Genomic DNA, 24,546 nt, shown 5'->3' on the forward strand with positions numbered 1-24,546 from the left:
CTATAGATTCATTAAGATATCGATCAACGAATTTGTCCTGCTTGTACAGGATAATCAGCGTTCACTGGGCACAATCATGCACATTCAGATCGGAGCGATAGAATCCGAGTGTTTAGTTGGAAAAGAGAATTGAAACAGAATTATGAAAGGAGGTTACGATCCGATTTGTAGTTTAATCAAAGTATACCAGCCAACTCATTGTATTATACAACGTACATGCTGCTTATCTTCATCGTTGCAAAAGTTCGCGCCCCTCGAGACCCTCTGCACAGGAAAACCATGTTGTGAAACATTGGAGACAATTGTAGAAACGATGACGACTACAGTGGGGACCTTTGTGCAAAACAGAAATTGTCTGCATCTGCTGCGAGGAGCAGGAGCTACCTAACAATTCTTCTCCTTTTTCAACAATTGTAATCGGTGGAAAAAAATGGACACTCTTCAATTCATTTAAACTGTCTACTGTCTGGAGTTGCAGCTACTCGCTTCCATCATAAATTGATAAAATCGGCAGTCTAAAAATAAGCAACAAAATTGTTATTTTAATAATCGTTTCTTGCAACTGATGCAAACAATTTTTATCTTGCACTTCGCGTTGCCCATGGACGAAGAACGAGTAAACTTATCAATACTTCTAGCGCCGGTATCGACAGCGGCACTTCTTGACAGATATCGGTAGGAGACAATTTCGCCGACTTTTAAAGAGAGCGAGGATTGGTTATCGAAATCGAGTGGAATCGATCGGCGATCGTAATTCGCGAGTCTCGCTGATTGGAAGCGATCAAAGGCTTCTGCAGGCTGCATCTGGAAGCCGTCGTCGCCGATGTGTCCCGTGGCTGCGTAAACGCGTACACGGGTCCGCGCTGTTGTCCCAATAAATCGGCCGGCTTTAAGAGACCTCGTCGGAGACGCAAAAAGACCGGCGCGACCCGGCGAAAGCGCGAATAAATTGCGAACACGGGGCGGGTCGGCGAGAATTACGCCGGCGAGAGGAAACGCAAGAAGCGGAGGACAAAAGCAATTAGTCGCCTGGATAAGACCTTAACCGCAACAACATCGTGTACAACGATTTTTCCGAGAGTATTCCTGTCCGCGGGAAACTCTCTGCTCCTTCAATCCCAGGATGTTCACATTGTGGACGTTGATCCTCCGGACTGTATCGGTGCAATTTGTAAGACATGCAACCTATACACTACATTTTTATACATTAGATTCAAGATATTCTATACTGAATAGGAATACAAGAGAAACGATGCCACGCCCACTCCGAACATTCTCTAAATACATATACAAGAGTGTTTTGTGGGACACTGTCCTGGCTTCTTCAAAATCTAGAGTAATGAAGCCACGCCCTCTCAAGGCTTTTTAATATCTCATTACGAACATAGATTCTTTTAGTTCCTCTTAAATCGAGCCACATCCACTCCGGACAATCTTTAAATACAAATACAAGATTGCCTTGTGGGACACCGTTCTGCCTTCTTCCATGTCGAGAGCAATGATGCCACGCCCACTCCGGACATCCTCTAAATAAAAATACAAGAGTGTCTTGTGGGACACTGTTCTGACTTCTTCCAAATCGAGAGCAATGAAGCCACCCCTTCCTAAGGCTCTTTAATAGTTCATTGCGAGCATAGACTGTTTTAGTTCCTCTTAAATCGAGAGCAACGAAGCCACGCCCACTGAGGATACTCCGTATTAAATACTGATGGAGTCCGCCGTCTACCGATAATCAATGGAGCAGATACAATGAATGTAACTTCACGTCAAGCACTCCTCCCTAATCATCTGTCTAATTAACACTAGGTTTACGGGTCGCGTCAAAATGACGTGTTCTAATATTCTTAATATACGATTATTGAGATGGCGAAGACGCACTCACGAGAAATTATTCTCTTTGAGTATATATTGTAAAAAGAATGGCTAAAAACTGGATAGACACGTTCTCATTAATATAAAGTAATGTGAAATTTTTAGTGCTCTGTAAACCCAGTGCTAAATTAGCATTTTTTTTTAGAGCTGCACCTTCAGCAGAGGATCATACTAAAAATCCATCGAATCAGTTTTCACGAGCGCAGCTAAATGAAGAGGTCCAGCCGCCGAGGTCCTCGTCACTCCAATCCGCTGGAGGCTCATTAAGCGTAGATGACCAGGCTCGTAATATGTCCCACCATGTTCCGATGTTGGAGATACATCGTTCGGAATTCCTTCTGGCCTGGTCCCGGTGTTCGGGTCCATGTTTCTGCGTCGGTACGGAAAGGAGGACGCTCGTTTCGAGAAAGAAGCGTGCTGGAGGGGCCCATTACGTGTCTCCATGAGGCGACACAACTACGCGACGGAACAAATGTCACCGATGACGGAATTAAAATAGGTATAGGAGTAAATTCGTGAAACGGTACGCGGTTAGTCAGACAAAGATAAACTCGATTCTGAAGAGGGAGAAAAAGATGGAAACAGAGAGAGAGAGAGAGAGAGAGAGAGAGAGAGAGAGAGAGAGAGAGAGAGAGAGAGAGAGAGAGAGAGAGAGAGAGAAGGACGCTCTTCCAGTGGGAGGTACTAAAATTAGAGAAGCCCACGCGGGCTGCTGTTTCTTCAAGCTTCCTTAGGCATTTTCAAATAGTCCTTTACGCAGATAACACGCGGTGTTTTCGCGACTTCTACGGCTGTCAGTCGCGCGATTCTGTGCTCGATTCACTTCCTGGTGTCTTCTTCGGTCTCCTGGAATTCCAACCGGCGCATCTTCGGTATAATACAGGTTTTGCACACCAAATTAATTTCACACGCACCAAATTCACCTTTTACGGATCAAATGTATCCTTTTGCAAATCGAATTCGTCACGTGGGTGACTCGAGAATGAAATAACACCGTACTTTGTCGTGATTTAAAGTTGTGCGAATCCGACTTCGCGGAAGGGTGAATTTCGTTTGCGAAAAGGTGGATATGATCCGCGAAATCATGAATTTCGAGTGCATCTGTAATCGCCGTTTATCGGGGAAAAGGACCTGTTTCCATACTCCAGACGCGGTCCAGGTCCTTCGTCAACGGGAGACAGGTTCCAGGGGCGGCTGTTAATCGTGTAATCTTCGTTGGAATCGTTACTGCGTTCGGCACCGGCCGGTCTTTCAACATGATAACACGCACCGGTGTCTTCTGCAAGTTTTGCGCGCGTTCCGAGCGACCCTCGGCCAGATAGCAGCCAAGAAATAGAGGACGGAACCTGCTCTCCGAAGAGAGTCCCTTATCAATGAAATTGTCCGGTGCTCGCCGTGCTAAGTGATTCCTAGCCGATCCTTTTCATTATTGAGGAGCTTCGTGATACCCGGAGCGGTCGGTCCCGGCCAAGGCACCCGGCATGCATTCCGATCGATCGGGCATCGAGCCGGCAATCTGCATACATTTCCTCCTGATGCTCCTGGTTTGTCTGTCGAGCTGCGTGGAAGGTGAGTCGGCCGGTTTCCGCCGGGAAAGGTAGGCGATTTTTCTGCCACCTTATCCGCGGGATATCGCGCGATCTAAACGCAGTCGCATGGCGCCTTAAAATGTATTTCTGACCGTGGAAAAATTCAAAAGTGACGTCCTTGTAGGCACATCTATTTTCCAGCAGAGATAGTCCGTGCAATTTATGCCTCGATTATAGCCGGTTAATTTATTGAACATTTGCAAATAAATGAATCGAGGCGTCAGAAAGTGCTTCAATATTCTTCCTCGTTATATTAATCTAAAAATTATGGCTTAATTAATAAATAATCAAAAGTAATTCTGAATCAATTAGTAGTTCTAGTGTTAACAGTTAATTTTTTACAAGAATTTAAGATTATATTCTTCCCCATTATATTAATCTAGGATGTGTAGTTTTGATTCATTTGATAGTTCTAATCTCATATTCTCATAAAGAATAATATAGTCCTAATATGAACAGTTTCCAAAAGATGCCAATTGGAACATTAATTGTCTTTCGTGCGTCTAATTCTTCCAGCTTGCTTACTCATGGAATCAAGTAAATTACGACCATAAACGTTTAAGTAAATATAATCTCGCTGAGTTAGAATCGCATGTTAGGCTACTGTGCGCCAGCGTGACGCAAAAGAACGATCATGGTTCAAGATAAATTATTTTTCGTTGTGCGCACACACACAACACAATGAAAAAATAATGAGGAGAACAAAGGATCGCGTATACGACACGCGAGCCTGTTACTCAGGAAAATCTGGAAAATTTGTTGCTATTCGCAGGTAGGAGATGCGTGTGTACCAGCAAGGCTTGTAAAGAAGCTGGAGTTGACACCTGCAGGACCAAATTTTCCTGTTATACAGAGCTGATACTCACTGGAGATCAACAATTGGGGGAGAATGCGACTACCAGGGGATGCACCGAGTTCGTATGAAAATTAGTAATTTGTTAAATTGGGAACACTGGGCGGACATTGGTAGTCACTTTAGAATTTTCATTAATTTTTTCTGTAATGTTTTATTTATCTATATTTTATTTACGTGTGCTGTGGATCTTTATGCAAGATAAAAATGTTCGACATCAATTGCAAGAGGAGTCTAACAGAAAACTCGTTTTTTCTTTAGAAATTTCCTGAAGTTCTTTCGACGTTTCTATCGATTTTAAAATTGCATCTACTCCGTTCTGTCGTGAGTACATCAAATCCGCTGTCTATGTATTGATTTTGACCACTAATTTATTTTCCCGATGATCGATCGAATGACTAGGCCACCAGTTGTTTGCATCAAAATCTAGTCTCCACTCTGTCCGACTATTTCGCAGATGTTATCGTGTATAGTCATTTGTCCATCAGTGACCATTTTCATTCTTCGCCGTTAGATTGCGGATTTTTATGCAAAATATAAATTGTCTGCATTAATTATAAGATGCAGGAGTTGGGTACGTAGACGTCTATTTCTTCTCTTAATGTATTCAATCGGTTGAAAATAATTTTTATTTTGCTGTTCATTTTTCTCATAAATGCATAAATCCCGCATTCTGCTCATCATTTTATCGACGCTCAATATTTTCTTTCGCCATCGAATCTCTTGTATCATCTTCTCCGAGATAATTGAACAGTAGCTGAAACTCATCGCTGCCGAACGTAACCCCTGTCAACGTTCCCCGGTATCGAGCATTCGTCGAACCGTGCAAAGCAGATATTCGAGGCAAAGGCTAGCCTTATCTCGAGTGAAAAGCTGCTCCCGACCTCTAACCTTTTCCTGTTATTCGCCAATAAATTCCGACGGGTACGAGACAGCCGTTTTGCCAAGAAAACGATTTAATTTGCCGGTTTCCGACGATTGACGTCCGCGCCGCCTATAAATTCACGGACGCTGCGCGTCCAAGCAGATAACCTTGGCGAGATAATCGGCCACGAAAGGTTTTCACGTATTCTTTCTAACGACGACGCTGACACACGGCAAGATATCGGGTACTGTCGTTTATTTTTCAGCTCGTCTCTACTTTTTATTTATCTTCTTCTTCCTCTTCTTGGAAACGCGGCCAATTAAATACGCGGCGCTATTATCGCCGCGGAGATAACCGAATATCAATTACCAGATTACCGCGGAGGAATTAATTTTTACCAGAGTTACACGCTCGCAAACAACACGAGCCGACCTCTTTGGAAACGCTCTCCTCACGATTTTCGCTCTCGTCGAAACGAATCGTCTTGAACGATCGATCATGTTCCTCGACGCGAAAATTGATTGTACAGATTTTAGAATTATTTTTCGATTTTGATAGAATTTTGCAGGACGATAGTACGCAAGTTCTTAGTTGAATGTCTTTTTGAGATAGAGATAATTGAAGCGACGGAAAATCGTGCATAGTCCGAACAAATTGACGAATAAATCTTTTCGCTTTTGCGAGAGAGTGTACTAGTTGGTTATAACGTTTTCGCGTGAAATGACTATCAGGCGGGGTCACGGACCTTTATCGTGCCGGGGCCCGTTTTATCAGAGCGTTGCTCGGTTGCATAGGGGTGCCACGCCATTGTTGTGCGAGACAAAGTCCTGGGTTACGAGGTCGAAGCCGTCAGACAACGTGGACCGATCTTCGGCAGCATGGATCCGTATGCCCTGGCCCAGATTGAAGTGTTGCGACAGCCACGACTACTGTAACGCCGATCGACACGTGAACCTCTCCACGTGGACCAACGACAAAGACAGCGCGGACCCCGCGGCGGCCACCACTTTAGACTATACCGGTAAAACACCCTGCCCCTCCCCTCCCCCCTCCCATGGGGAACTCTTTCTTTCGTAATCAAACGATCTACAAGCGATTTCGAGTCGTCGAAACGCTTCGGCAATCGTACCAAAACGATGAAACCAGTTCCAACCATGATTTCAGTGGAGTTTCATCGGATGACCGATTTTATTCGATGCCAGAGTTCCAACCGTTAATATAATCATTGGAAAGAAAGAGGAAGTGATAAATACATTAGTAGACTACGGATTTTTATGCAAAATTAGACTTGCATTAATTGCGACATATGGGAGCTAAACATTTATTTCTTCCCTTAATTGTAACGAGTTGATACAACATTTTTACATTCTTTAAATATTTGTATTGTTTTGTACTTGATCATAAGTGCATCAAGTCCGCAGTCTATACATCAGAATGAGAATACAAAGCGTATTTTAGTTATTTTCATCGTGCTTGCCCAACAAGAAAATGTACCAACAAATAAATAAATGAATATATCACAAAGTACGAGGTACAAACTGTAATACAGCATTTCCTCCGTAGTGTCGCGCTCTGGTACCGCCCCAAGGGTGTGTCTATCCCCACCACGTTGCATCGCAACCTATTAGACACGTACAAAGCCTCCACATCTACTCCCAACTGTCGCACAGAGCAAATCAGCTACGGTCGAAAGATTGCATGCACCTTTCAACGATGTATTTTCTGTTAAGGTTCCTTAAACGGATTATCCTCGGATCGGAACATAATGGGCCCGATCCAGCCCGATCCAGGCCCGATCGCCGGTGGCCAGGAGTCGGATCAGCTTCTTCAGAGCCGCGTGAAGCCGCTCCACGTCGCCGCGTTGGTGTTGGCGATCGCTGCCTTGATATCGGTTCTAGCAGCCTGCTACGTTATTACAAGGTCTGCGAATTTTTATTATCACGTTTATACCATGTTCTCCGGCGGCGGATCGCGTGCTGCTTTCGCGGAGAAAGGTGTTGGGAATCTCGCGATACTTCTTACCGTTTCGCTTTTGCACGCCCATGCCGCGAGGAAAAACAACTTGGTGGCGAGACGCTTCAATAAAACCGGGACTTTACGGCGCGGCGGCGTTCCAACGCGAGCGACTATCGTTCCTCGTTTTTTTGACGTACTGCCAGAAATGTTTTTTGACTTCTTTCAACCCGGTGTTGTGCCTCGGAACGTTTATAAACAAGCCGCTGTTTGTTTCGCCTTCTCAGCGGGTCTCCAGTGCTCTTTTATATTTATTAAAAAATTCTGTCTCTCCTTCTATATGGAGAATTAGTCGAAGGTATTTTTATCGCGGGGATTTTCCAGCTGCAATTTTTGAGGTTCAAGGTACTTGCTTCATCGTCCTCGTGGATGACGCTAACGATTTATTCGCTTCTTCTTTTTTATTTTTTTGCAACCAGGATGTCCTACTTAAAAATCTGAATTAATTACGGTATACAGTAAATTCTCATTACGAGTCAGTGCCAACCTTACAATTTGGAGTCAGAGGAACAACCCACACCACCGCTGTGAGTGGCCGAAGCTCGAGAGCCGTCGCCGCCACAACATTGCCCGCTATATCGGTGCGAGACCAAAAGACCACTGCACCGATAAATGCATTGAAAGATGGTGCAACATTTAAGAAATGAGGATTTTGTTTGTTCTCGCGTCCGTTCGATTTTTCCCCTCTCTCGCAGTTTAATTTGCAACATCGACATAGAAGTTGGTAATTGTAATTGGTTGGCATAGCTCGCTGGCACAGCCTGTATGCGACGGATCGATTCTGGTCGCTGGAGAATTCGCGATCAAAGCGAACGAAGAGGTCCCCCGGATTCGTTTTCGCGAACCGGAATAAAGGGCTGTGCCAGGAAATTCTGCCGACTAACGGTCTCCATAGTTTAAACTATGCCCTTATTAGCTCGCGTGTTTTCCCCCGCATATACAATCTCGCTCGGAACCGGAGCGGTATGAAAAACCTTGTGCTAATATTAACTCACAGGCGACCCGTTAACAATCACCGTTCGCGAGCCGTTGCGAACTTACCAGGCCGTCTCTAGACGCGCGGCGTTATGGTCAATTTAGTGTTGCTCGACGTGTCGAAAATCGATACTGGCCGCGTTCAGTCCGAGATTATCGGTGCCGGACAGCTCGGACTTGATGTATCGTGGATATTCATACATATATATCGTACAACGGAGTTCTCTCATTGCCGATCCGATAAACGCGGCACGCGCGCACTGTCCCGCCTAGACTGCCGATATCTCTCGACGAACAACCGATAATCCTGCGCTGGTTCCACCGGTGGAATCTAGGAACTTCGTGCATCATTTCACGCAACAACTCATTACACCGACCGCGAACTTTTATTCGTATCGGTCGTGATAAATTTCAGCAAAAAAAAAACATTGCCAGTGTCCCATTCATTTGATTCCTGCACTTATATTTTCCTCCTTTCACCAGCCATTGTGTCACGGCATACACTATGTCATCTAAGAATTGCATTGCAATTTCGAGGCTGACTTGTGATAAAGATTTCGAATAGAATAAAAATTGTGTAAGTCAATTGTAAGAAACAGCAGCCGAAGAACAATGTATTTCGTCCTTGAATAATTTCCATGAGAAATCGATATCTATATTTTTCACTAGTAGTTTTACTATCGATGTTTTTGAATTTTTTTAATCTTTCCACTGTTTACAATTACAACGAGACATTGACATTTTGTTGTGCGCAACGTTTAACCTTTAGAAAATACTTAGGCATAAAATAGATATAAATTTTCTCTTTTGTGTTGGAAATTGTGGACAATGGAGGAGTTTTCTAATTAGTGTAAGAAACAAATTTAAGTTTGATACTATCGAAATTATTTTGGGGCAGTTTCTCGGGTTCCATAACGTCGTTTAGACAACAAAAGTGGGGCGCAGATTTAATATTCTCCTTCGCTAGCAGAGACTTTCCGTCGCGATAGCAACCTTCTACTTAATTACCGCTTTTATCGATCGGTTTTTAATCGTCTGGATTTGCATACAGATCCAGAATCGATCACTGCCCACTGTCGACATTCCTTCTCACACTCGCCTCGAAAGAGCTCAGGCGCATTTCGAAGTGTGTACACTTCTCTTGTCTCCTCTTGTGCACACTTCCTCCCCTCTGTGTTTGTATTTAACGTTGCAAAAGTAAATATGTATAACATTGTCGCTTCGTTCGCCCGTGTACACGTTCCTCTCCGTTTCTCTTATTCTAATAATAATAACCCGTTTGCACTTCGTACTCGCTGTGGAAAAAGATTCGTCCCGTTCGAATACAACCTTGGAAATCTTTGAGAATGATACAGCGTGATTTTAAATGCGAAGCTGTTCCGAAATTGGCCATAAAATACGGTGAATGCCGACGAATTATTTCGCGATAAAATTTAAATGTTGCCGACTTCGATGTTATAAGTCCGGATTAAAATTTCAAGCTCGCGTTAGGTTACAACCAGGATCGCAATGTATTTTGCATGAACGATCGGGACGAGCGCCGAACACGCGTTATTATTATTTAACAGGATCCGAGGTGGGACTGTTATTCAGACGGGAACAACTCTGGGACCACTTCGGGCTCTTTATTAGCCGGTTTCGGTACTCGTTTCCCGGTGAAACCGATCTCATCCGGTCCCGATCGGCGCACGGTGGGGCCGCGGCAGTTTAAATGCTACAGGAAATCTTTTTAGTACAGTGTACCGACCAAATCAAATTTTATACATACCGGAAATTCAATACTCAAACCGAGATGCGCCATTTTTACTTTTGAAATTATTCTGTAATTTTGAACGCTGCTAGAGGAGCTTGAATTTTGAGTATACAGGGTGTCCCACGTAACAGTTTTCACGATTTTTTAAGTACTTGCGATAATCTGACAAAAAATATTTTCAACAAAAGTTGATCAGTTCTCGATTGGCTATATATTGCAATAAAGAAAAGTTCGAAAAACATTTTTTTTTATATTATTGTCAGGGTCACCATCATTTTTTTAAATGCCACTTTGTATTTTTGACTTAACAGTATTATAGCCCGTGTCAAGACGAATTCAACGACCTAGTATACCATGACCTTGGGATGACCTTGAAGGCGAAGAAATGAAAATTTCAACAAAACATGACAATTTGCTTGAACGGGCGATAATGACGTGTGTTTATTATTAAGACTCGAAATTACATTCAACTCAGAAACCTTGACTAAATGAACGCAAACGATTTCGTAAAAAAGTCACATCAAATGTTCGAATTGAAATCCGTTTTGAAATCCGAGCTTCCAAACGATGTTCAACAACGTATTTATTTCCAGCAAGCCGCTTGTCCACCTCATAATGCTCGAATCGTTCGTAATTACCTTAAAGTTTGGAGAACATTGGTTGGGCACTTATGGCCCTATTGCTGGCCACCACGATCCCCCGATTTGTCGCCACTTGATTTTTTTTATGGGGTCATTTACAGACAATAGTTTATGCTGTTCCAATACAAAATAAGGAACATTTAAAGCAGCGAATCTGTACAGCATGCGAAGAGCTTCGCTACGACAGTATCGTAAGAGCAACCAATACTACGAAGAAGGGAATTGTGTCTACAACAAAACAGATTTCAATTCGACCATTTGATGTGACTTTTTTACGAAATCGTTTGCGTTCATTTAGACAAGGTTTCTGAATTGAATGTAATTTCGAGTCTTAATAATAAACACAAGTTATTATCGCCCATTCAAGCAGATTGTCATGTTTTGTTGAAATTTTTATTTCTTCGCCTTCAAGGTCATCCCAAGCCATGGTATACCAGGTCGTTGAATTCGTCTTGACACAGGCTATTATACTGTTACCTCAAAAATACAAAGTGGCATTTAAAAAAATGAAGGTGACCTTGACAATACTATAAGAAAAAATGTTTTTCGAACTTTTTTCATTGCAATATATAGCCAATCGAAAACTAATCAACTTTTGTTGAAAATATTTTTTGTCAGATTATCGCAAGTACTTAAAAAATCGTGAAAACTGTTACGTGGGACACCCTGTACATCAAACTCAGTGTAACCCCAAAACCAAAATTGCTATTTATTTTTTTGTTATTTTGTCAACCGAAACAAATGTTGGTGCAGATACTAAACGGGTATGTTCAATATTTAGTTACGATGTCGATACTACTTTTGCTTCTGAAAATTAATTTTTGCTCTAAAAGTCCTTACACAATTCCTATTTCGACCGATAGAATGAATTAACCGGATAGGGCTGTAAAAGCCAGGGTCACCCAGTATATAATTCCGAGCGGCAGACGTTTTTCACGTGGTTTGGGCCTTATGGGGTTCGCCGGTTTGTCGCGGCGCACTAAAAGCGGCTTGCAACTGGCCCGTTATCAGCTGGGCTCTTCCGAGGGACCGTTCGGGCCAGATAGCGGGCCGATGGGCCCACCGGGGGTCTGCCCTCTAATCTTGGGCCCCCGAACGGTTAAGTGGGTTTTCGAGTTCGGGAATGTCTCGGGCCCCTGGCCTCGTGTCCACCTTTCGTGGACGTGTTGCTTCCTTTCCTCTTTCTTTATCTCGCCTCGCAGCGTGTGTTTCGAGTGTCCAGTCGCAAGTATAGAGCCCCGAGGTGGGGCCCGACGAGAGGGGACAGTTCCTTTCCCGTTTTCGTCGTGTTTCACACGGCCCCGGCCTTAATGTGGGCGCGTGTAATGACGTTGCCTTGTCGCGCGGATAACGCCGGCCGTCTCTGAATATCGGCGAGTTTCCCCTGTTATCAGCCGGACCGAATCCTCCCATAGGAGACATAGAAAGGTGAATTAGGATAAGCGACACCCGCGTGATAAGCCGCGAGCATACTCGCCGAGTATGCACGAGAAGCCTCGCCTCTGTCTTGTTTATCAAGGGATATTTTCGGAGCCGCCGACTCGGCGACTTTATAGGCCCCGAAATCGCCTGACCATGCTAACTCTTCTGGATGATCCGCAGGTTCCTCAAGGCGAATCCGTACACTGCGGGCAGCGTCGAATAAGCAGCACCTGCGATGCTTCGCACACGTGGTCGATGGTTGCATAAATCTTCGTCCTGACGAATCTATCGGGTAAGTCATTCCTGTGCGTTGCAAACTGGCTTGCAAGCTTCCTATTTTCTCGTTTCAATCTTCTGCTCGTTGGCACTTCGAGATTCAGGCCAACAGTCTAAAAATTCCATAAAATATAAGCAATTTATTTGAACTACTCACTTTGGACGACTTTGTCCACATACGACAAGCTAGTCATCCGAATATGCATTCGGTATAACTTTGTTCTTAATCGGCTGCTCCTGATCGCACTAATGAGCGTAAAATATAAATAGAAGCAGGCCGTGCGGGAGATAACTGTTGCCGACAGCCCGAACGGGTCTGTATCGGCGAGATTTCGGTTGTCGACTGCTTCCGAGGCCTATTCACAGCTTAGTAAGTGCCTTTTCACGTTAAACAGTGACGAATTTGTCTTCAAACTCACGGTGTTCCGATGACTAGTCTGCGGATTTTATGCATTCATAGTAAAAATGACTTACAATTTGAAACAGTAGAAAGACTGAAGGAACTGAAGAATACCGTCACTTTCGACCTGCTAAAATTACTAAAGAAATAAAAATTCCCAAGTGGCTATTTCTTGCAAGATGTGCAAACAATTTTCATTTTGCAATCCACTGACGACGTCCTAGTAATCTATCTTTGCAAAACATAGTGAAATAAAAGTGATGCAGTGAATTCTCGATATATGTCAACAACACGGGTCTTGCCAGCGTCGTGTATCGTCCAGGGGACATACCCATAACAGGGCTCCTGTTATGTTTACACTCCTGGGCGTCCGAGGCCTCTCGAGCTTCGTGGCCTCTCGCGAGGTATACCCCGCGGTAGTGAGGATAATTCCGCGACGTTCATCATCCAGGCCTTGGCGACATATATAGAGGAATCACTGTATTTGTAAAATAGCTCTGACACGGCTGGACAGAAAAATTTGGAAAAATTTTGCAAAATTTCCTGCATGAACCTGGATGCTACCCGTCGATTCCTAGGGGACCGGGGCTGCGTTGATAAAACGACTATCTCGCCCACGTGTTGATTCCATCGCTCCCTCAACATTTCCCTCTTCTATTTGCCCAGGCTGATGGATGCACCGTTCCGAATGGATCCCACGGAGTTCGTCCAGTTTTCGAGAGTCATCGAGTGCGTGACGTGGCTCGTCGAGGGACAGGAACAGCTCCGAGCAAACAAGCGTCAATCTTTTGTTTCGAGTATGAGTATCGTCCGGGCGACGGCCATGTCAGTCGGCTTTCGAGTAGGGACCGAAAAGGGTTCCAGAGGCCTAAAACCAGGTGCCTCGACTGTCCTTTGGCGTAATTAGTCATCCGCGGCCGTGTAACAGGCCGGGAATCAAACAACCAGAGGCAGAGAAGGAGGCGACTGTACGCCGGCAGACTGATAAGTTGTTTCCGGACGAGCGCTCTTTTTTCCGGAGCCATCGCGCCGGACTGGAAAGTAAATTCAACGGTGGCCAAGAACCGTCGAAGTCGGCGTGCACATCGGCCCGCGATAAGATAACGAGTGTACAGGCGAACTGCATTCCCGTTTAGACGTTTTATATTTTATTTACGGTCGTACGGAGCGCGCGCCGCTCTCGGTTTATGGGTTCATTAATGTGTACAACTTGTTACGGAGAATACAGAACTGTGAACGAAAAACGGCTTTGATCCCGGCGAACTACGAAGTTCCAATCACCTCGGCTGCATAATGAACCAAAGGGCTTAAACGTTAACCCTTTCGGTGCATAATGCAATCACAATGTACAGTGGAAAAAGATTTCTTGTATCATTCATATGACTTCCCAGTCTGGTTCGCGTTACATTATTGTATTGTTTACATATTATTAGACTGTGGATCTTTATGCGAAATAAAAATATCCGTCGAGTTCAAGGAACGAGAGCTGCACGAACAGCTTCACAGACATTTCTTCGCTTAATTTTAATAAGGTTCAAGGCACACCTAATCATCGGAAGGATGTCCCAAAAATATTGCGCTTCTTCGAAATCCGCGGCTTCGTTGAGGAGTTATTAACGAAAAACACGGACCAATCAGGGTGCGACAAAAGCAAACGAACTGCAGCACAGCGGCAGGTCCCGCTGGGCGTGACGTTGACATTGGCCGAGCCAGAATCCGTCCACTGTAGCCGCGCCCTGATTGGTCCGTGTTTTTTGATAATAACTCCTCAACGAAAAAGTTTCTTCAAATGACCTCAGGAATTACCCCTTTCAAGGGAATACAACATTTTTGGGACACCCTGTATGTATAAAGACGCTATTCCATTCTAAAGTTTATATGCTTCTCTTCTTCTCGCGTATACCATGACCGCGTACATGTAAAATATAAAATGGTGAACGATATTGAAAACGTTCGCTATCCACGGCTGGTTAAATTGTTTCCCGCTGTACAGTCGCTGTCGGCCGATTTTTTTCCAACGTGTTCAATCATAGTCGGCCTTAGTCACGCCGGCTGGAGCCATGACAAACAATAGTCTGTTCCATTAGCTGCGCCCTGAGAACTAACCAACCAGCCATAACCAGGTGCTCGCCTAAGTTCGGATCTAAACTCGGGGCCTCGGCTTGACCACCGCGTTCGTTGCATCCGGGGAGAATCAATCACTCCTCCGAACATATGGGCTCGATTCGGAGGTAGATAGCCGTCCCCCGATCTCGTCGGACCACCGAATATCTCAGATAGACATCTACCTTGTCTAACTGGTTCATCCACGGGCCACTAACAAGACGTTTCTCTCCTTCCACGGGTCGTACTCCTTATTTCTTTCGTTGTCGTGCTCCTGCGAGGACAAATCGGAATGTATGTTTGCTCTTGTTTGTAGTATGCTTCTGCAGGAAGTAGCGCCGTTTGGCAAAGTTGATGGTTTTACAAACGACTTCTTCTTCTTCTTCGTCTCCCCTTCTTCCTTCTGCTGATCTCTTCTTGATGGATTAAAATGATGATTATGTGAGGCAAAAGCGATTAATAATCTTTTGACCTTGGTTGCATTTGACTGCCAAAACACTTCATCTAAAACAGACCTTTTCCGTTTGAAATAAATTCCCTTAATAATTGAGTTTTTTGTTATTAGGTTCCTCAAAATATATAACAATATTAAATGCAAGGCTTACAATCTTCGAGGAAGAAGTGAATATACATATTTAACATTAGGTTTCGCTATGAACATATCTATGCTTTATTGAATGAAAATCATTGAAGCGACTTCACAAGTATTCATTTTTAAAAGTCCTTACAATTTTTGTCAAATGCGAGACGTTTCCCACAAAACTGATAAATTTTTAACTTGAGGTAAAGCACTTAGCAAATGAGCTGCTTACCCCGTATTCTTTTTACAGGCAAGAGCACGTTTGCTCAAAGGCTTAAAATTGACAACGACCCGGGCAATTAAAAACTCCTTAAATCCCCGAGCTAATTTTTCCAACTTTACTTATTTAATCATCTCTGCTGTCGGAGCATATTTGGTCGTCGAGGATTGTTGACAAGGTCTTCGCCTTTGTCTCCGGCGTTATCTACCGCCTAATGAGAAGACGGGAATTCGCGCGAGTCGTCGTAAAATTTTAGTGAATCGAACAGCGCCTGTCGTTCTTGAGTCGTAATATCGGTAACGCGATCCCGGCCAGAAGCATATTTCATTTGGCAAAGTGTTTGCGAACGGCGCGGTGAACGTCGCGAGCGTCGCACCGGACCGGATTATGGCAGTCTCGGAAGAAGGGGGCAACGATGCATTACCCCGAGTAAGAAATAAGCAAAAATAGGAGCACCGACGTGGCGCCAAGGAGTTAATAGCTAATTGGCTAATGCCCGGCTAAAAATAAGCGACGTGCCGCCGACTTTGAAACGGTCCTATTCAGTTATCGGCTGGGCTCTCCTTTCTCGAGATCGATGGACATTTCTTATACTCAGGCTCTGCAAAAATCGGTGGTTCTCGAGAACATCATATCAAAAAATTACGACCCCTAAAACTGTTCCATCTTACCCTATGATTTCTTTTACGTCTTCATCAGCTAGAACTTCTTCGGTTTTAACTTCCCGAAAGGAAAGAGAATTTGTTTGGATAGGGATACAGTGATTTCTCTATATATGTCGCCAAGGCCTGGATGATAAACGTCGCGGAATTATCCCCACTACAGCGGGTATGCCCCGTAAGGGGCAACGAAGCTCGAGAGTGTAAACACGGCTCGAGTATGTCTCCTGGACGATACACGACGCTGGCAAGACCCGTGTTGTTGACATATATCGAGAATTCACTGTATTGTTATTAGCACGTTAATTGTTGATTTTTCATCAGGTTTAGGAATCAATTCTTACTTTAACATGTCGGAGAAAATTAATTTGTATTGAGGAAAACGGAAGGATTAAAGAGACAATTCTAGCGATTCTAATGTGGCAGCCGACGTATGTACATGAATAGAGAGATGAACATAAATAGCTACCGTCAAAATGATTAACACTTAGTAGGTTTCCTTATACGGGGAATAATTAACAGAGACGCGAATTTCGAAAGAATCCGCGGCCCCGCAAAAGGAGCATAGCCGAAGGGAACGAGACGAAAAAAGACAGGCAAGTAATAAAGATGATTATACATGTCGGTCGCCAAGACACGGCGGGAACCCCTTTCGCGGAATCCACTTAGAGCAACGAATTAGCCGAGCGAACTTAATACGCGTCTCCTCACCTGTTATATTCGCGTCACCGCAACCGGTCGATCCAGGTGGTGATCTCTACCTGTCGAGCGGTTGATCCGCCGTGAAAGAGGAGAGCGAGAAAGCGACGGTGAAAAGGGCCAAACGAGAGCCACGCGTATGCATAATGCGGGGACGCTGAATGGGGAAACCGATTATCGGGACAAAGGGTGACGATTTATCTTCTTGATCTGTTCCCTTCTACGGATTCAATCGACGACCTGGCTTCCGATTTTCCTGTTCCCTAATCCGACATCTGCGCTGTCACAACTGGACCGCGAATTCATGCATAGAAATGAGTAGGTGAAGTACAAAACCGTGAAAACATTTAAGGAATTTTAAAATACCGCTGTACCACGTTTAAAACACTGATATTATTAAAAAGATAAATGTCCATATAACTCCTATGCTTTGGTGTTAATGTAATTGTCTGCTTCAGAGCATCGATTAATTAAATCAGAGAATTTTATCAACGCAGAAGAGGTGACTTTCGCCTGGATTTTTGCAAGAGATCATGCGCGAGATGAATCTAAAATTCGAGTATTAGAAGCGGTCGTCTGGCTTATGTCACTCCGGGCTGCGGAAAGAGAGGACAGAGCACTTGAGGGACCATAAACGAAGCCCTGTCTCGCAACGAGAGTTCAAGGGCGAAGGCTATGCGACTGTAGCCGATTTTTAGCATTCCCTGTGCAGTGGTCATCTCGGCCGACGGTTCAAGTAATTTCCTTCGTTGTTGACCCAGTGACAGATAGTTCAGACATTTCTCTAGCGCTGTACAAGTAAAATTCTATTTGCTCAATTTTTGCCCCAGTGGCAGTCGAACAACGAAAAGCGATTCGGTGGTCAGCGTGACCGCCAGTTTGGACATTTCTCTATCACGATATAAATAAAACAGCGGTCGTCCGCCGGTTTAAGTCATTTCACTTGCTTTATTCCCGCGTCGGTGGCAGTCGAACGGTTAAAAGCTGGCACGAGCATGACTCGCGGGTGCTTTCTCGATCGAGCAAGGGTAAGAAGTGGCTGCGGGACGACATAGCGCACGACAAAGCTAAAAAGGAGACCGGCTAGGCAGGAGAAGGGCTGACGCGATCCACGGTGGAAGCAAGCTGCCGCCTCTTTACATCATCGTCCCTCTTCTTCCGTTCACGAAGCGTGCTCGACCAGGCAAGCGCTTGCGCTCGCGCACGTTGCCAAGTAAAACACAGAGAGTGAAACGGTGTGCGTAGACGACAGGAGGCTCGGTGTGGATAGGTGGGTCGTGTTCGTGTTCGTGCAGTATGCTTCGACACAGACACTCACCCACACAGATGTATTCGTGGCGTCTCCGCCTCGGGGCTCAGGCGCCACTGTCTACCTACTCTCTGTCCCCCGTTTCCCTCGCCGACCGCCCATTTCCCGGCGTCGATCCGCGCCACTCAACCTTTTACCAACACACCGACCATACACACCCGGCATACTACATACTACTGCTGCCCGCATACTACGTTCTGGTACAGTGGCTGCCATTAACGTAAGTGGCACACAGGCCATGTGTGCTCTTGATCCTCTCCTAACCGATCGAATTGGTTCGATGACGATCCTATGAAGATCGATGATGCGCCGCACGCCGCCTAGGATCACGAGACAGAGGACCCTCGCGGGATGATCCGATTCGAAAACGACGTAACCCGTCCACCCGTCCGCGCTTATGCGTACCAAATGTGCTGCAGAAACGGAAAACGTGGCTGGGAGATGGGGCTTCGGTTCTGTAGGAAGCCTTTTCTTCGCGCTTAGGAATACTCCCTCTGCTCCATTTTATTTGGATATATGTACCCATTTTTCCATAATGCACTCTTTTCTACCAAAACAGCCTTTTCAGCAATGATCGATGAATAATAGAGTTTCCATTGCAATCCGAAGAAATTTAGTTTAAAAACGAGTAGCCCAAAATCTCCAGACAACTCTGTAACAATATATACACCCCCACCGGTCGCCCGTCGCCGCTGTGAGCCTGGAGGACGTCGTTGCACCTGGCAATCGTACATCAATTTATCTTCGCACCTTATAGATTACTCCCAAGTATACATCACTCGAAACTCGAGATATTTGTCGAGTATCAATTTGTTTTAATGTCTCACACATTCCAATCGTTGTAGTAGTTCCCAAAAATTCTGGATCTTTATCTAATCGCTCCAATATTTATTTTATTCGGGCTCACGCCCCTGGCGCGTTTTCGCAACAGGCCGGAACACCTCGATCAGATATAAACAACGATTATCCGGGTCGATTAAACACGATAAAAATTGCTGTTCGATATCGCTCGAATAACGAGCAGTTCCGCTGCAAACTAGCGGAGACTAGATCGTAGATTAACGACAGTCGTTGAACGTGCGTATTGTACAGCCGCCTGTTCACGGTGCGTGGTTCACAGGCAAGGGAAACACCACTGTGTGGAGCGAGAACCCGAAAATATCGAGTCGTAAACAGTTTGTGAACAGATGTAGCCGTGCTCTGTATCGAAATTGATAAATCCTGAGGGAAATGTATACTAAGAGTACACTAGCGATCGTGGGAGAATTTTATTCGTGCCTGAACCCACCATAGATTTGAAGGTTGACGCTTTTCAATTAAAACTAGCTTTCAAAAGTACCTGTACGATAAAGATATGGACAATGTTGTTATTAACCGTCCAGTAACTTATGGACGACAATGGAGAATCACAGAGATGTACCCCATATTTTTCAAAATTTAATAGAACGGTCAAACAAATCATAAAGCGTCATTTGAGGGATCATTTTAAAGGAGTAGCTTCAGTCTTCGAAACTATGGAGGACTCAGTTATGTCACAAAATTTCCCATCTTGGTAGAGACGTTCGAATTTGCAAAATTTTCGACGAAGACCTAACCCGAACCTATGATACCTCTATCCGTTGCTAAACGAAGCACAAATACCTTGAAAAAAGAACCAGGTAGAGATTCTGAAAGCAGAAGTTTCATTCTTTCAAATGAGTCCAGGTGGATTTATAATAGTTATAACAGTTTAAATATTATCTATGTGACTAATGGTCGTGGGTGAATGTCGAGGGTTAAATAAAATTTGGCGAATATTCGATTGCAATTCACAGGAGAGGAGGGTAGCGATGGGTTTCAGAAATTGCTTGTAAACGGCGGACTATCGGGGCCGGAGGCGGGACTCGTTTAAAAACTATCTGGCGAGTGTTGTTCGTCGGGTGCCCCTGGTGCGCGCCAGCCGCGTTGGAGTCGCCGGCTGCAGGCTGGCGGGCTGGCGTTTGCTTTTCGAGGCCCGAAGTGAGTCAGTCAGTCAAGCGTCGACCATCGAAGGGATCGGTCGCTCGTTCCCTCTCTTCGAGCTCGACGATCGTTTTCTCAGTAACGCTACGTAGTTCACGATCCCGTGGGATTCGTTATGAATCTAATCAGAGAAAGGACTCGCATCTCGTGACGATTCGCAAAGTTTTGCAGGACGTTCGATGGGGTTTGATCGCGACATCCATTGATCAGGACGATCTCGCGTGCAACACAGTTCCTTCTACGATACACAGTTCTCGTCGGGAGGATCCGCCAACGGTTTTTTTTTTGCTTCAATTAGAAAAGTGCGTGCCGTTTAAAACAAAAGAAAAGGAAAAATGCTGTCTCGAGACTTGTTGACTTTCGCAACGATGGTGTCCAGCCTGTCCATGGCTATGTGTGCTTCCGTGGATCTCGACTCGGGGGACTACGAGGTGCTCGCTGACAACGAGGGAAAGCCCGATGACAATGGTAACGTTTTCAGACCATGATTTCATGGGAAACTTTGGGGGGGGGGGAGAAGTGCAACGTCTTATATACTACTCGCGAATAGAGCGCGTGAACCAGGCCACGTGGGTGGTGTCCGCGTGCGAAATCAATGGGAAAGCCCGCTCCCTCGATCGCTCGGGATCTGAACTCCGGAAATACTGAATAGATCGTTGCTCTTTTTCGCGTGCATCAAACGACTGTCGCGTTCTTGCATGCCTCGTTGTCTCTCGGCGAACCTTTACTGTTACACGTGGCCTCCGCCGCATGGCAACGTTCTATTCGATCGGATCATCCTATCCTCTACGGTGCACTTTCGTTCGTCAGGCGTATCGCGTACCTTGCCCGCAATTAATCCGAGGTATTCGGAGTAATTACGCTGAACGCACGAACACACGCTATTTTTAAAGAACGCGGGATGTTTCCAGTCGAGCTTCCCGCGGACTCCGGAAGCGTTTCCAGCGCTCTGCGTGCGGTTTTCTTATAGGATTTCGTCGGAAACTCTCAGAGACACTGCGCCGACCTGTCCGTGGTCAGCATTCACAACCCCTCCAGTTGATTTTCATTGGGTTACTTCGTTATTGACATCGTGACTGTGAAAAGGAAATTTCGAACGCAATCTTGAAGGAAATCAGCGAAAATAGTTACACGGAAGATTCATCCTCGTGATTATCAATCGTGTTTTGTTGGTAATTTGATGGTTTGAACAAGTATTGGCTTCTTTGGACAGTCTCTTTGTTCTACTTTTCAGTACGACGATGGTATGGCATTGTAAAATAATACTAGATGCACAAATTAATTCGTAGTCCTTTCTCCGTGAAAATGAACTCCGCCGTGTGTTGTGCATCGTCTAAATAATTGCTGACTCCTCAACTCGATGGACAGAGGATATTTGGAGTTAGAATAATGTTGCTGTTGATTGCTCGCGAGGGCCACTACTTAATTTGTCCACCGAATAAATGCACCAAGAGATGGCATAACGTTCTCGCACGAAACGAGATATGTCCATATTATATTAATCTTGATTCAACGAAGTGAAAAGTTGCTTTTAAACATTAACCCTTCACGATCGTACCATTCGAGAATTTCAAGATAGTTCAATCTTTGGTCTGAATCGATTCCGATACAAGTTCAACTACACACCGCGTCCTTTTTAACAACTGTTCTTGTACAACAACGAGCACAACATTTGCAGGACATAGGCCACTGGCCACAAATGCTATTAAAATCTATGAAGGTGCTTCTCGATCAATTAACGAAGGTACAAAACCCGGTCTTTTGCATCCGTGTTTTCCAAGTTTCCCGACGAGCAAACGGCCTCGTAAAAATGGTATGCTGGTCAGTGTGTCTCGGCGGGTTAATTGACTCGTTTCGATGCTCGAGAACGGTCCCACGGGTTAGCCTGTCCGCGATCGCGATCTGGTATCGTTCCGAGAGCGAATCTAGATCGATCCGCGGATTAACGAGAGGCGTCCAATTGGCTGGCCAGTTTATCGGTTTTCTCGGAGAGCGACTCGGTTAACAAGGGGAATAGCAGAAACGAGAAAAGTTCCCGGGGATCGTCGCGAGCGCGTCCGTGGCCGATGAAAAATAAAGAATGCCAGATAAGAGCCGAGAAGCAGATGCAGACGTGCCGGCCGCTACGTCACACGGCGCGCAGCCACGGTAATTGCAAAATTGTACGTTCTCCGGAACGACGGGAAGAGGAGGAGGAGGAGGAGTTGGTGGATAACTGTGTGTGTGTGCAAGAGAGAAAGAAAGAAAGAAAGAAAGAGAGAGAAGAGAAAAAAAGGCAACAACGACGTGTTTAAACTCGTCTGCCGGTTTTTGCTGGCGGCCGGTCAGCGCGCGGCGCAATTAAGGACGCGTGCAATTTAAACGTTTTATCGATGCACGTGAGTATTCGTCGATCGAGGAAAAAACGAAGAGGCGAAGATGTATGGGGTTTCTTCATCGGCGAGGCTACGGTCTCGTTTTCGTGAAAACTGCCGCAGAGAGTGGGGGACGGAAGTAGGGGTCCCTATATCGCATGAATTCTACCAGCATTTGTTTCGTACCCCCGTTATGAAATACCGAAACAATTTATCGAAAGAACGAGTGCGTAAAATCCGCAGTCCAATAATTAGACTTGTATCAAATGCACGGTGATACTTAATTCGCGAATACACGGTCCACGGATTCCGTCGACGCTTACAGTGCCAAAAGTCGAACTAAAACGAAGCGACCAGAGCGGAAGCGAGGAAGTCGCGACAGAAAATTGCGTCCGTTACGGTCGCGACCTCATATGGCAACGATAAAATCGTCCACGAACCGTCTCGCGGTTACGATCGTCGTCGTCGGAATGATTCACGGATCGATCGATAGATTTACAGGCGTAAGCCTGGCGCCACCTGGGATCCTTTGGGATCAGCCTCTCCTCTTCCTCCTCTTCCTCTGCGAGGGACACAAGATCCGCGAAACCAGCACTCGAATTCCGGCGAAACGCCACCGCGCTTGCGAAATAATAAATATTTAAATTTTGCCGTTCGCACGATACCGAGTTTAGAAAGACGATAAAGTATGCGTCGGGCGCCAGCTAGGCGCGCGGATACCGGAGTACATAATATAGTGCCTATGTGCACGATAGGTATACCTTCCGACACGCTTGTCTGTGCGGTCCTCGTTTACAAGTATGCCGCAGCTCTTCGTGCGTCGAACCTTGCACCGGCCACGATATTACTCGCAGAGACGATCTTTGCCCCACCGGAGGACGAATTAACTCGTCCGCGTTCGAACTGATCGATTCCCATTTATTCTGCCATTTTTCTAGCCAAATTTTCGTTTGATCGATTACATTTGTCCGACAACCGTTGGATCTTTCTTTAGTCATAGTAACAGTACAGTTTCTCTGCTTATTAATTTCTCTGTGTCCACCATTAACGAGGTAATGAATCATATACAAGAACGATAATAGCAGCGCAGAAAATTTATATGTACATAATACAGTCTTTTCGCGACACATGTCGCAAATACTTGGCTGATAAAAGTCGCAGAACTATCCCCACTACCGCGGGACATATCCCGTCAGGAGCCGAGGAATGTAAACATAACACAGCTCGGGTATTATCTCCTGGACGATATATGTCGCTGGCAAGACCCGTGGTGTTGACATATATGCTAGAAAAAACTGTACTTGGTCCCCAACGGTTGTATCTTTGATCATGTATCATCCATCAAGCATCGCTGGTACTGTAATTTAACAAAATTCTGATCAATGTAAATTTCAGAGTGACACTGTTGCCAAATTGTAGGCGATGTCTTGCAGAAGGCCGTGCGTTTCGTCGACGCCACGCGTGAATCGAGATGAGATTGAATTCACGGAACAATTTCGTCGGCGTTATAGTTTCTCAGACGCGTTCAGCACATCGCATTCTTCTCGACGGGAAAAAATGTCTTCCCCCTTCTACGTCGTCCTCTTCTTCTTCTCCTCTGTGCAGGCCGTAGCTCGATGGCCGACGATCGCGGAGAAGCCGTTAATCTGACGCATCCGACGAATCCGGCCGTTTATCTGCGAGCACGTCAATCCTCCCGTCTTCGAGGAAGAACGGTCGCGCGGAGTTTCATGTGTATCGTGGTCCGCGCGCGCGGCAGATTAGAAAGTTTCTCCCTCGCGATTACCCGGAATCGACAAGCTCGATCCGCACGACCAAGCGGATCGGAAAACGACCGTTGTGCAAGGAAAGAATAACAAGCGATTTTTCCTTGTTGCATAAAATTACGGGCGACAATTCGCACGGCAGTTGCCGCACGGTCATCAAGAGACTGCGGATTTTTTGCGTTTATAAGAGAAATTA

General features: G+C 45.3%; 2 protein-coding genes across 2 annotated transcripts in view; both read left to right on the forward strand.

Moving 5' to 3' along the window:
• Nucleotides 1-1,661: 1,661 nt before the first annotated feature.
• On the forward strand, nt 1,662-15,371 carry LOC143365320 (uncharacterized). The gene is made up of 7 exons (XM_076805399.1): nt 1,662-2,744; nt 3,021-3,441; nt 4,234-4,375; nt 5,974-6,200; nt 6,910-7,099; nt 12,164-12,275; nt 13,326-15,371. Exons 2-6 carry the CDS (start codon nt 3,354-3,356, stop codon nt 12,204-12,206), a joined length of 690 nt encoding a protein of 229 aa, XP_076661514.1. The 5' UTR covers nt 1,662-2,744; nt 3,021-3,353; the 3' UTR covers nt 12,207-12,275; nt 13,326-15,371.
• A 4,688-nt stretch (nt 15,372-20,059) lies between these two features.
• LOC143365328 (BMP and activin membrane-bound inhibitor homolog) overlaps nt 20,060-24,546 on the forward strand; it is a 37,534-nt gene continuing 33,047 nt past the window's right edge. The window contains exon 1 of the mRNA XM_076805411.1: nt 20,060-20,698. Within this exon, the coding sequence (XP_076661526.1) occupies nt 20,566-20,698 (133 nt within the window). The 5' untranslated portion in view covers nt 20,060-20,565. The remainder of the gene's footprint in view (nt 20,699-24,546) is intronic.

The sequence above is a fragment of the Halictus rubicundus genome, chromosome 1 (assembly GCF_050948215.1).
Source record: "Halictus rubicundus isolate RS-2024b chromosome 1, iyHalRubi1_principal, whole genome shotgun sequence".
Taxonomy (NCBI): Eukaryota; Metazoa; Arthropoda; class Insecta; order Hymenoptera; family Halictidae; genus Halictus; species Halictus rubicundus.